This window comes from Plectropomus leopardus, chromosome 4 (genome assembly GCF_008729295.1).
Source record: "Plectropomus leopardus isolate mb chromosome 4, YSFRI_Pleo_2.0, whole genome shotgun sequence".
NCBI classification, from domain to species: Eukaryota; Metazoa; Chordata; class Actinopteri; order Perciformes; family Serranidae; genus Plectropomus; species Plectropomus leopardus.
Window position 1 is genome coordinate 21,607,708 of NC_056466.1, and position 14,575 is coordinate 21,622,282.

Below are 14,575 nucleotides of genomic sequence, written 5' to 3' on the forward strand. Positions count from 1 at the left end.
CCAAAATAGGCACACCCTCTTATTTGCATTCATGCCTTCTTTTTAAATTTATTCAAGCATCTGCCAAATATAAAGCTGCTGCCTTCAACTTCTTGGAAAACCATCAAAAGTGGCACATTAATTCTCAACTTCACCTACGCCAATACTGAACTTAGGCAAAACAAAGTCTAAAAATGAACACAAAGCAGCAGTTACACACATGGAAGATGGGGCTCAGTATAATGGCTGCATTATGGGAAAAGAAAACACAATGTACTGTACAGACACACTGCAAGAAAATCCCCTAAAACAAGGGTCAAATCATTTCAAGTTACACCTCCCCAGACTCTAATGTATCACACTGTCCCAAAATCTTCACATCAACTGTCAAAAGGTCATTTGGGAAGCATCAAGTGGAGCTTGATGTCAATTAAGCACACCATCACTACACACAATAGTGTTTGTTAAGTGTATAAAACAGTACTCACAGAAGTACTTGAGCGTCTCTTCAATCTGCTCATGTGTGAGTCCCAGAGCGACTGTTGGGGGCAGCAGAGGGGTGTGCAGCCAGTCGTCATTGTCGTATCCAAACACACTGTCTGCTCTAAGAGTGTAGTTGGGCTTCCCCTCTGATAGGAGGCTCACAATCTCCAACTCTGGCAGGTCTGAGCAAAGGTCTGAGTGTGGGGAGTGTGTGTTTGTACATGTGTGCATTTGTAAAAGATTCATGAGTGTATGGGTTTATGTATTGGGAAAGAAAAACAAAGAAAGAGAAAGAAAGCAGCACTTTAGTAATCACAATTAGACTGACATCTACAGTGGCACACTGCCCTCTACTGATAAATATATGGACCTACATTGCTCTCTTTCTCCAAGTACGCACTATTCAAAAGATATATGTGAAACTACCGTATGTCAGCATAATGAATTTGCAGACTGATAAGTGAGGCAAGTTTTCATTTATACATGTATATATATACAGTATGTATATAATATACTCATCATTTATAGTTATCTTTTTTTAAATACCTGTTAAAGTTGACACATCGTGACAGGATCGCTGTCCCAGGTCCCTGAAGTTCTCAGGTGAATCAAGATGAAGAGGCTGGGGGTCCACATCCAGGGCCCCCGGCGCCTCCCCCCGCCCCTCATGGAGGGAGAAGGCTGACTGGGAGTCCAGGTGGGCCTGTGGGGGCCAGGAGGGAGGAGAAAGAGGAGCAGTGGGAGAAGAAGAGAGGGGAGAGGAGGCAGGGTGGGACAGCTTGACAGGGGCTGGGGGGTTCAGGGTGAAGGCCAACTCAGAGTTGGATGTCCCGCTGTGGGACTGAGGCCCCCTGGTGGCTCACGGAGACAACGCAGGCTTCCAGGACATCTGGCTGTGATTGGCTGAGAGGTAATGACTAAAGAGAGGAAAATACAAAGAGGGAGTGAGGGGAAAGAAGAGAGTAGAAAGTCAAATGTTAATTAGAATGCTAAGAGAACTATATGCAGAAATATCTTTGATATTGCCCTTTAATATAACACTAATATTACTGATATTTTGCTAAACAATGCAATGGTGTGATGACAGTGTGTTTTCAATCTTTCAGATTTTCCAGCAAATGAACATATCAAATGAATATATGAGACATTGCATAATGAATGTAAAGAGCATTTTTGTTTTACCATGGCCCTACCATAGACCCACAATTAGTCTGAAAACAAAGCACATAGCATCTCTCATAACTGCAGCCTCGTCTGATAGTTAGAAATTATTTCTTTTAGAAGAACTTTATTTGTCATTATATGAGCAACTAATGAGCAAGAATACAACAAAGCAGCAAACTGTCCACAGTGTAACAAATACATTAACATTTACTTTTTTATTTTTTTCTGTTGAATTCAAAGCTCAAGAAAATCTGCGAGAGTGTGGGTTTATCTGGGGATCCCAGACAAATTTTTTGTTGTTGTTGTTGTTTTGAAGGGGGTTAAATAGATGCATGTTTTCAAAAATCAATTGTAATTGTAATAATTGTGGTAAACAATCATGGTTTTAATGTTGAGCAAAATAACTGTGGAATTAGGATTTTTTTTTTTTTGCAATAATCAAGCAGCACTATCTGTGATCAACAGCAACAAGAAAAGGAAGTGTCATACTATTATCAAAAAAACGGCAACTCTCATCGTATTTGAGAATTATTCATTTGTTAAAAAAGATCTGAACTCTCCCAGCATCAAATGACCTTTTGTTTGATCAAAGAGCCTTTCACTAGAACTAAAGCAGGGCCTGGCCTCCTCTCTGTGTTTCAGGGACACACAGATAGAGTTACCACTGCCTGAAGCTCCACACAGATCAGGTTCATCACAACTGCAACACCGTTTTAAACACGCACAGCATGAGGCAGTACATGCTGTCGGGATTGCACGGTCTTTGACATTATGCATCATATAGTATGTACCATTCATGTCACTTTTCAAAAAATCATTTTTCATACATATAAACATATGGAAAAGAATAATCTTACATGTTAGAATTTTTTTTAGTTCATTAGGTCAAACAAGTTAAAACTAGGCAATTTAATACACCCAATCAATATCAATAAGAGTGGGTTACATAACAAAACACTTCTCTGTATGTAATACATTATAAGAAACGAACAAATTACATCCTCCATCCTCCAAAAATGACCATAGCCTTCATGAAGGTAAGATTTATTTCAGGGCTTTTCAATTAGACTGTATTATTTACTAGGTGTGCCTAATAAACTGGCAACTGAGTGTATAATGTATGTTGTTTTGTCTTTAAAGAAAATGGAAACTCACAAACAATTTTTCATGCTATAAATGCAACCATAAGATGTAGGAATATACAACTATAAACTACAAGCATGAAAACATAATGCTGTGTGTATGAAAGCGATCATTTAGATCAAAATACACAGAAGTGGGCTCATGACAAAGATTTTTTAACACTTGAATTGTTAGAATAATGCTCTTCTCATAAACTCAAGTCACATAAAGGATTCATGCTTTGCTCAGGCTGGTAACAAAAGGACACTTGATAGCGCAACCCAGTTATTGCAGTCAATAAAACATGCTAGCCGAGGGCAAAGGGTTAGGCCCAATTAAAGTGACAGCTACCAGTCTATCAGGTTAAGTACAGGGCCAGCATGTGCACATATGCACATGGCACATACAGATGGAGACTGCAGCTGTGTACACATCATAACACACCCATCTGATTACACTTGAATTGAACAGAACCCTCCCTGACACCAGTATCACTATCACCCCCAGAAGCCCTTTATTTCTCTTTATCCTTGTTGCTGTATTCCCTTCCTCTGATACCACGGCACAGTTCATCCAATCAGCTAAGTGTTTTGGTTTGTGGCCAACACTGCTCCATCAATAGGCCTACACTCTCTCATAGATGTAAGAGGAGCCGCACCACCTGCACACTTCAGCTTTTATATTCAACCACATCAAACCCCACGTTTTTGACAGTAAATTTACTCATGCAGAATGTATTTGCAAGGAGAGAAATGTTCTAACCTAAACTTAACCCCAACAGAATAAAGATGCACTTTACAAAAACTCTTCATTTCACATGCGCACAATTTAAAATCTAAGTACTCACGCCAAGACAAGACAAAAAACAGGCATGTCCAAGCTTTCCACATTAACATTCTGTCAGTTCCAATTTAACAATGAATGAAACACACTGTTGGTTTGTTGACCGTGCAGCCAAGCGAGACCCTGTCAGCCACTTAGGGCTGACACTGGTGGACATGGTTATTAGCCATCTTTCCCTCCTTTGTATTCTCATCTTTTTACTGTGCTAGGCAGGATGCCAGTAGGAAAAAAACTGTCTGCTGAGTAATCAGCATCATTCATACAAAACATAATAGAGCTGCGGAGAAGATTAGCACACCAAACTCTGTGTTCATAAACAGCAACAGAGTAACTGGCCAAAACAGACTTAAAATGCCATTAGGTTTTTTTCGAAAATGACCTGTAAACAGAGTCAATGTGACAATAATCTAATAAACTAATAACAAACTTAATCACGTGAACTACAGCAAGAAAGGCTTGTGTTTCATGCCGCTGGCTGGAGGTCAAATCTGAGCTGAAATGGTGATTCCTGGCTTTGACCTTGGAGCCTGGACTGCACCTGAGCTGAACTCAACAGAGGTAAAGGGTGTTTGAAAAGCTCTATGTTGGTGCTCTGTGCAAACAATGCCCTTACAGGAGGGTGTGTACGTGAGCAGAGGCACACAGAGTGAAAGAGAGATGGGAGGAGGAGGGGGAGGGAGGGAGGACATATACACTGAAGGGGCTGAGCGAGGGGTGCATTTGAGACATGCACTAGCACACTAGCAGATTAAGTGTGGCACATTGCCCACATTAGCCAAAAGGCCCTTTTGTTTTGACCTCAAGCCGAAAGGATCTACAACGCTCAACTTAGTGCTCAGAAAACAAAGAAAACGGTCAGTAGTCTGTCATGCAGCAAAGTCCAAATGATCTACTATGACTGGAACGACGTCGCAGTGTTGGCCATTTTAAACATATAGATATCATAAAAATATGAATTCAAAATGAAATGTAGTGAAACACAGGTGAACTACAGAAATGTGTTTCACAAATGCTTCTCACAGTTAAAAAATATACGGCGTGTAATTTGGCACCCCTTCTCGTCTGCCATGAAATAAAAATTATTTAGACAGTATTTAGAAGAGGAGTAATAAAGAGGAGTACTTTTTTTCAGAAGTACTACAGCTTTGGTCAAAAAGCTGAAACTAATTAGATTAAAGTTAGCCCATTTTAATGAACTTTTCATTCATTAAATGAATATCTGGCAGTCAGCGTGCCCTTGACAAGGCTTCAAAGGACCTTTTACGACTCCTTGATTCAAATTATAACAGGAGAGCCCCTGCGTGATGCAAAATAATAGATGTGGGTTAAAGGGAATAAGAAGGAAAGTGAAAGCACATTGCACTGTGTGTCATCTCAACCTAGCAGGCAGTAAATATTTGCTTTTATAACTTACAGCGTAGTCTTTATCCGTTCTTTAAGGTTATTACTTTAACAGAAGAGTTGAAAGAGCAGAGAAAAAAACCCACCCCTGAAATAGTTCATGTCTTGAAAATCTCTAAGAACATCTCTACCATTAACAACAATAGTAACTAAGGGCTTTTCTTTAAGTGTTTTAAATGCCTTGGAGTGCAAATTGACTCAATTGACTCCAGCATGCACCCCACTACATACATCCTGAGGACACTTGAGAATAATGCCACATGGTCTGGATAATTGCAGCCATTTAATGATTAAATGTCATTAGAGAGTTTTAGAGGCTTTGCTCTGAGGCTCTGCTTTACAGAAATGCTTTGAGATATTCTGCTGCACTATTAAACTTAAACATTTTTACAAAATTATCCCATCATAATATATTTTAACCATCTCACAATACTGTGAATCTGTAACATCCAGTCCTTCAAAACACCAAATTTACTTATTATCAACATCTCCTGACTTAACTGTGGAAAATGCCAAGATATGAACATCAGACCAGATTCAATATTTGAACATCACCAGCTGAGAGGATAAGATGATCAGTCAGATAACAGTCTGTCTGCAGTATGTTAGACTCCAGAGATAAGCAGACGTGCATCATTACATGATCTGAGCTCACCAGTAACTCCACAAACAATTCACAATACCCGCAGTCTGCTTGCACTCCCACGCATAGTCTGCATCACAAGATTTTTATGGACCAATCAACCTGCAACATGGTGTTTGACAAGTAATACATGTCCGTGTGCGTTGCCAACCAGTGCAATGTTCTGCTGCTCAGGTAACATTATCACAGTACAAATGTGACATTCACACAGGACTGAACAATCATATTGATCCTCTATTCTTTTTTAATCCAAAACAAGCAAGCAAATATTTAGAAAGCAATACATACTGCATTAATAGCTCATGTCATCAGTTTGACTTCATACTGGGCTACAAACTTAGGATATTAATAGTAATACTTCACCCAACAATTGATCAACTGTATATCAGTCACTAACCCTGTGTTATATTGATTATGTGAAGAAAACTTTGTTTTTCTCAAATGCTTCCATCGTGAACAAAATATCCAAAATCAGAGACTTTTTTATGAATTGGAGTTAAAGGGGGCTGCCTTGAACAATAGTAATATAATGTAATATAATGTAATATAATACAAGTCTCAATTATCCACTCGTATGCTCGGTGCTTCCCAAACACATGCAGTTTTGCTAAAACCTTATTATTTAAGGCTGTGTGTTTGCTTGAACTCTGAGTTCTAATGCACCCACTTGACAGGCTACTTATCTGTTTGTGAGACTGTTTATACTGAAGTGTTTTAAATACAAAAATGCATATGTCTGTAAAGTACTGAGCATAAAACTGGATGAAATACTTTGAATAATGCTGCACCAGTTGTGTGAGAGTTTGTAAAATGATGATTGATATAGTTCTGCTCTTCGTCGACGTGGGACCCCTTTCACTTCAGTTCAATTTTAGGATTTTTTGTTTACTATGGAGGTTTGTGAAAAACATTTTATTCACAAATTCAATGTAACACAGAACAAGTAATTTATATACAAATCATCATTTTGTGGGTGAAGTGTTCCTTCATTATTGTTTTGTTTCAGTACTGATCATCATACACATATTATATGGTCAAATAACCACATAGCCTCAAATCTTTTCTGAAAAAAATAACATATACAGTGTAATAAATCAGCTAACTCTGATTCACTTTCAACTCTTTTAGCTCACTTTCATTAAGTCCAGTAAGCATTTGCTATAGCCATAACTGAAGCCAATAAACCCATTTAACAAAGAAGTTTGTCATGGGTCAGATATGAATAAAATTATTATGGGCTGACATATCATCAGATATTTTAAACTCAAATTTCAGTATCAGCTTTTAGCTTATTAGCTTTAAAAATTCTGCATCTGTGGGGCATTTTCCATGTTATGACTAACCAGCTTTACACAGCCACAAAAAAAATCAGATGTAAAACCGCATAGACTGTACAAACAATGGATGTAGCTACCGTGACAGCGCCCATTGGTTTGTGGACTACTGTTCTGAAGCCTTGAGTTTAGCTTTCGGCCATCGCCATCTTGTTCTTTTGAAGACAGAAGTGACAATACTTGACGAAAGGTTGGTGCTGTGGAAGAGTGAGAGGCGGATCTGTCTAACAGACAGTAGTGACACGGATATGCGTGATATTGGGCCTTAATAAAATATAATGAGGTGCTTTATAAAAAAAAATCAATAAATACAAATCAAACCCTCCCCCCACATAAGTGGCATGAGTGAAATTAGCTTTTAAACCAAAAACCAAAACGTTTTTTTTGGAACAGGCCGTAACATATATATTTCTGCTGTAAAAGCTGGGCATTTTAACACAGAGGAGTCTATGGGGATCTACTCTTTTTTGAGCCAGCCTCGATGAACTTCAGTTTTTGGCACTTCCGCACCAGCCTCATTTGTCAAAGGTTGTAACTTGTGAAACTGTCGTCCGATCAGACAACAGTTATAGTCTCATGAGTGACATCATGCACTCATTATTGTAAAATGGCAGCTGTTCTGAAGCACGAGACTCCTCCATAGTGTTGAATTAGGAGAATTGTTTGGTTAACCATTACCAGTTCATATGTCCTTTGCCAAGCTTGCATAAAGGGACAGAGTTATAATTCATCCTATGATATGAATCAAAAAGGTGAGCGAGATAACAACTGAAAGATGGGAGTTTAAACCTCATACAAGGATTTTAATCTCTTCAAACAAACTGGTGTCATCTCCCACATGGCCATGGATTACTTTCATAGATGCTGTAAAATGATATCTGTACTGATGTCTGTCATACTATTAATAACATATTTCATCTAATATCAGGTTAAGGTCAACACAATGCAAACACAAAGCCAACACTGTGACAAAAGACAGGATATGATGCCTGATACAAAACAAATATTAAAGTTTGCAGCACTAAAGAGAGCGGGAAAGGCTTGGGAAGTGGACAGGCAGCTTAGCCAAAAACCCTGAGAATGACAGGAACGAGAAAAAAGATTATTTCAATACTGATTAATCTGTCATGTTTTTGAATCCATTTATTAATCATCATCATTTTCAGTTTTTACAATAAAGCTACAAACCCTTACACTTGAAATGCTGGAACAAGTAATAAGTGACATTAATCACTTCTCAAATTCGTATGTGATTATTTGATTATTTGAGCACCAGGAAAGACTGAGGTGTTCAGGTGAGTGGGACAAGTCCAAATGAGAAAGACACACTAACAGCTGGACAGTGATAGACATAGAGACAAAATAGACAAATGTATTCCGTAGACAAGGTGGAGAAGAGCATGGGAAACAAACAACAGGCCGGTGCACAGAAGACCTTAACGTGAGCAAGAATGTCACCCTGACAACTGGGAGAGCTATATCTGGACAGCAACTCTACATGAGAAGAAAGTGGTCACAAAAGCCCAAATACCAATTACTCACTCTCTAAAGGGCAATCTGATCTGTTCACTCAACATGTGGTCCTTTAAATCTGCCCCAGGGGCTGTAAGGGTCACGCAAAACTTTGGTTCAAACCATTAAATCCAAAATCCAACCACCTCACCCTGCAGAAACAACCTGTCTGACTCAGAGCTAAAGATTAAGCTAGTGTAAAACACAGAGCCAGCCTGCTGAGTCACTCAATGCTATGAGCTTTTAATAAAACGCAATTATCAGATCAAGAGGCAAGGTTGACATAATTATTCCATTCTGCAAATTTGCATCAGTACTATCAAAAGCCTGCATGTGTCCCCACTCACCAGTCAGTTCATGATCTACTTTGACTTTCAATGTTGCTAAAACAACAGATTATATCAGACGGGGACAGCAGACTTAAGATATTTTAGGGTCCTTTTTGAATCCTGCTCCGTCTACTTTATCATATTAAATGACTGCCTGTTGTCTTTAATTAGCACATCGGTGTGTCTTTTAAATTTTTAGAATTGTTTTATATGACCTTAGCTGCAAAGTTCAAAGAGTTTGAGCAAGAGAGGCCACAACCCAAAGTTAAATATGTAACTGAAATCTTGAAAAAAAAAAAGTTATGTGAGGATGTTAATCCACACATAACTAACTACTTAAAGTTACACCAGATTAAAGTGTTGCTCAGCTGTACTGCATCCATTGTGTTGCAGGTTACTGTACACTTTTCTTTGAAATGACAGAAAGCTAAACGCAGCGCCTAACATTCCTGCAAGATGTCACAAGATGATTTACTCAGACTTACTACATGGGGAAAAGTATGTATTTACACTGTACATATGTCGCAAAAGACATTTGTTCCTCTATTCTTAACCTGTTAGCCCTCTCTGGTAATTTATCAGATAAAACAGAAAAGGTGTCAGCTGTAATGACAGTTACAAGTTGAGGTCAACATGTGCAGCCATGAATGCCAGAGTCTTCTGTTATGAGCCCAAACAGCTCAAATTAATAGCTTGGCATTCCTATGTGTTGTGATGAGACACAATGGAATAAAAAACAACAAAAGACGGAAAACACAAAGGGATGTCTGTCACTCACTCTGACATGAGACAAACATAACACTTAATCAGAGCAGAAAATAAAATTGCCTTGAGACATCTAAACAGCAGGGTTGGTTCAAAAGTACAAAGAGACAAGCCTGAAGCAAAATGAAAAATGACAGACACAAAACGATCAATAGACTTAAATAGCATGCGACAGTAAATAAATCCATCATAAAGTCTCCTTTTTTGTGCAAAAAAAGGTGGCACCATTAGGCAGTCATGTTGACACAACAAGAGCCATGAGAGGAGAAAAAAACAGGTAAAAGCGGGCTAAATCAAGGTTAATCAACACAGACTGAGTACAACAACAGACACAGAGACATTAGCTAAATGCTAATAACACTGGACAAACCACAAAGCCATGGCATTATGTATTTTAAAAACTGAAACAGACTTACTGTGCTGATGCAGAGGTTATCTTAGCATGTGATATTCTTTGTATAAATGGTATTGTCTCCTTTTATTTGTGTCCATCAAATGAAGTGCTCTCTGGGCTGTTTTACCGGCCGGCTCCTGTCCTGTCCTGAGTGTGTCCTGTGGAGAGAGAGAGCAACAGTGAGGCAGGGTGGAGGTGGGGCTGAGAGGGGAAAGAGGAGGAGGGACATACAGAAAAAAGGCGTGCTGCTTTGATGGTGTGAGCTTAAGAAACAATGTAAAGTCAGAAGCGTAACTTAAAAGAAGAGCAAGAGGTCTGAACGCCAGCACTTGTCAATGTTATTGTACTACAGCAGCAGGTCAGGATGTCCCGCTTCCTCATGGACACAGTTATTCGCATGAGCCAAACACTGCAATGCTCCAGACTCTGGTTTCTACTGTTCTATTCAAATCAGATTTACCTGTAATATACAGTCTTCATCAAAGCAAGCCGAGTCTGTTCCCAGCACTACTAGTCACTGATTTACAGACAGTAATCAGTGATTAATTACTGGCTGTCTACACCAATACTATTTTCTTACAAAGTCCTGTTGATGTCTGACGCTCGTCATAAATGTATGCTTCATGTGTTTACTACATCTTAAAATGCATCATAATGTCTAACATGACATCATTTTGATCTGATTGTATTTTTTATGTTTGCCCTCATCTGGATTTATCTTTGTGACAAGTTTGGGACACATGCTGGGGGAGAAATGAAAAAGCATTTACTTAAAGATAACTAGTTTAACATGAGACTCACAGAGGCTGCTACTGTTTGTTAAATCTGGCTTAACATAATAACAAATGCAGTACTGGTTCAGTTTTAAGAACTAACATGTATACTGGAAACACGGGATCACAAAACAAAGAGCAGTGCAACTTATGCACAGTTTTTGACTGAAACGTATCTATCATGTGTTGTAGAGTAATTTAATTCCCATACATTTCTGAGAGTGACATATTCTGGTCTGACTGTTTACATTGTAATTTAGGCAAGTCTTATTTAGGGAATGCGTGTTTACCAAAAAAGGGCATTGTAGTTTTTTATGGATCTTTCACTTGCAGCAAGACTTTGACTTCCTCTGTTATCTAACTTGTAACCTGATAGTCATGATATCATAGAAAATAGCTAAAACATTCAATTACATCACACTGTGTGCATGTTAAGAGCTTAAATTCCTCAACTATGCTGAACTGTTTTAATCTACACTCCACAAACACCATTACTGACTCAAAAAATAAAAGGAAAATTACTTCATAATATAAGATGTGTCATTCAGAAAGTATTTACTGACATCTACTGTTGTGCTTTTCAGTTTTTAAGAAATGGACAGAAAAGCAAAAAAAAGATCAAGAAAGAAATATCAGAGTCCCAGAAAAAAATGAGATAGACATTCATTTTTTACCAAGGCTAAAATTACCACTGGTTAAATGTAAAAAAAAAAAAAAAAGTAAAGATTACATCCAGTAAAAGTGAAAAATAATTTTTGAACTTAAACCTTCCCATGTGCTGCACCAAGAGAGATGAGACATATAGAGAGCAATGTTGGTTATAGTGTGGTGCTGCCAAAGGCAATTGATTATCAGAATTCAATTTATCAGCCAATAAAAGATCGAATGAACCCACCAGAGGAGTCTGAGCTTTGCTTCAATGGTTGTAAGGACACACAGACAGATTACATGAACAGTGCTTTCGTAAATTCTGGGCAGGGAAGTGAACAAGTCAAGAACTGAGGTCAAATTTCCATTCTGCATTGCACTATTTATGATCAGTTTTAGATTTTACACTCTCTGTATCAAATAAAAGTACTTTTGCTTTCCCCTCATGTTTTGTTAAGACTACGCCACCCTTTTTTTGTTCGTTTATGGTGATCAAGAGAAATAAACCTTTAAAAGAGAAAGGAAAAACTGTGAGGGAGCTACTGCATGAGAGAGAAATCATGTTTAGCATGAGTCTGAGCCACACTAATAATTTAAAGTCTATGATGATATGATCATTAATAATAGCTAGGGTTGTGTGTCAGTCGAAATGTTTTGAAACTAGTGGCCATATGATAGGGCCTACCTATCCCACACTACCTAATGATTTCTATATGTATATATATTCTTTACTTTGAGGAAAATAAACAAAAACATTTCTTTTCATTTTTATTTAGATAAAGTAAAAAAAAACGTATATGTACTGAAGCAGACACATTTCCTTGGTTTTAAATGAAATATAAAATATTGGCAAAAGTATGATTTATAGTAAAAGTAGAGACAGTATGATCAAAGAATCATTTTAGTATAAGTATTGATCTGAGCATACATTCACTGCCAACTCACACTTTTCACTACTTTGTACTACAGACATGATACACAATTTTTCATACCCAAATCTGTTAATAACAAAAAATACTAAATCAGTGCACTTTAAATATGTTTCAATGCATTTTGCAATTGATCAGTGTTCTATCAAACTTCTATCTTTGATCGTTTGGTTTGGGTTTTTTATTTTTTACCTGTGAAAAGGTGTGTGAAAGTTATGAGACACAAACAAGGAGGAGAGCTCAACAGACAGGTTGAAACAGATTAATTATTCTTTCCTCTTGGCTGTATTACACAAATGCTGATCATGTGCTTCTTACTTCATACAATATAATACCAAGAGCTCATGTCGTGTTAGCCGTGTTTTGTATTCTGCCTCAGTGATGCTGAATACACAGTGAATAACGTGCGGTTTCCACACAAAGGTGCCTTTCATTTCCCACCAGTGCATGTGTGTACAGAGGGTGCACCTCCTGTGAGTCTCTGCAGTCAAATCATATACAGAGGCCATTGTTTCTGCAAGTTTGTTTCTGCAAGTTTTTCACCTGCAGGATTACCAAAGAGGGGTTGACTTCTTTTAACCTCAAGCAACCTGTGCGTGTTTTGACAGATGGAGGAGGTTAAAGATGAAATGCGACGTTTTTACTTAAACACGGTTAAAAGTAGCTATGTTTTGCATTTGGCTGTGAAGTAATAAAACTATATTTAAAACTTAAACCGTCAATGGCTGAGAATAAAATACCGATTCTTAATGTAACGTTAGAGGCATTACCGTTAGCTTGCATTGTGAGTCATACATAATGAGATACGTTAGTTAGCTAACGTGGCTACACTTATACCGTATTAATAACTGCTTCTTCACGCCTGATCAAAGTGTCACTTAAGCATTTGTCCAAATTCACATGTTAGTCAAAAAATAAGAGTTTAGAGGATGTTAAAACGGGAAAACTTGAATCCCAAACATCAACACTTCCACCCCCGGAGGATTCCCACCCTGCAGCGCTGTGGAAATTTCCCCTTACCAAGTTTGGACAGTTTAAAAAACACACTTCAAAGCGACAGATCCATGACACGACTGTCAGTGAAATTACAGCAATAGACGAGGTAAAGAAAGGGGATCAGATTCAACTTACATGATTGTCTGATTCTTGTCTATTCCGGGTCGTAGTCGCCGCTGAAGTTTCCCTCAGCAAACTTGAAGCTCAGCTGTCACAACGGCTAGTCCGCTCTGTGTTCCATTTGGTCATCTGGGTAGCGAGGCATCATGGGACACGTAGTTCCCTAAAAGAAACATTTTATTTTCATCACACTGAATTACTTTTTTGCGAAAATTTAAGCCTTGTGATGTCTTAACTTTCTGTATACACCTCTTGTCCTAAGGGTCAAAAGTAGTTAAGGTCAAGTGGTTTTGAATGCATTTTATTATAGGGCAACAATAACAGTCTTTAGCAACATATACATTTTACTGTACAATGAGGACAGTATGCAAGTTAGTGTGCATGGACTTTGCAGATGTATTTCTGTGTGTGTGTGTGTGTGTGTGTGTGTGTGTATGCACACTGCAGCAGCGCAATCAAGTTTATCATACATGTCAGCAGTTATCATGGTGAATTTGTGTTTTCTTTTGCACCTCTGTTGTTATTATATGGAGGTCAGGGATGTAAAATTAGGAAATAGTATTTGTATGCTTCAGTGTCTACTTTTTGGGTTTCTTCTTCTCTGATATGGTTTGAATCTCATCGAGGAATTATAGTGTATTTGGAAACAGATTAAATTGTTTAATTAAAATGTAATAAATGACCTGAATCCTCTTTCAAACAAATGACTGCTGGTGAAGGTTCCCAAACCCTCTACTTTGTGATCTGTGGTTCAGAAGAAGAGTGCAGGCACATAACTGCTGCTGCCTTAGTTTCAGTCCTGTAGTGTCAGTTGTATTTGGTTTTCTTGTAGTGCATTTTCAGACCTTTTATACATGTAAAAAAATATGTGCCATAAATAATATCATTTCAGGGTGTTAATTGGTTTATTGTGAAGAGCCATTTTTACTGGCACAATTTAATCAGGTTACAGCTTTTTTTCAAATTGATTTAGGTTTAAAAGTGTTAAGAAGAAAATATTACATAACAAATATTACTAGTTAGTTTTTACTTATAAAACCCTATGATCTCCTTACTGCATATGATGCAATATAAATGTAGCCAGTGGTATTCAAAGTATATAAAACACCCTGATGAACTATGACATTAAAGTGCTCTTAA

General features: G+C 37.9%; 1 protein-coding gene across 1 annotated transcript in view; it reads right to left on the reverse strand.

Annotated features, from left to right (window-relative positions):
• hap1 (huntingtin associated protein 1) overlaps positions 1–14,575 on the reverse strand; it is a 43,150-nt gene that overhangs the window by 22,661 nt on the left and 5,914 nt on the right. Inside the window, exons 2-3 of the mRNA XM_042484483.1 lie at positions 1,009–1,313; positions 468–656 (exon numbers count right to left, since the gene is read on the reverse strand). Coding sequence (XP_042340417.1) covers positions 468–656; positions 1,009–1,313 — 494 coding nt within the window. The remainder of the gene's footprint in view (positions 1–467; positions 657–1,008; positions 1,314–14,575) is intronic.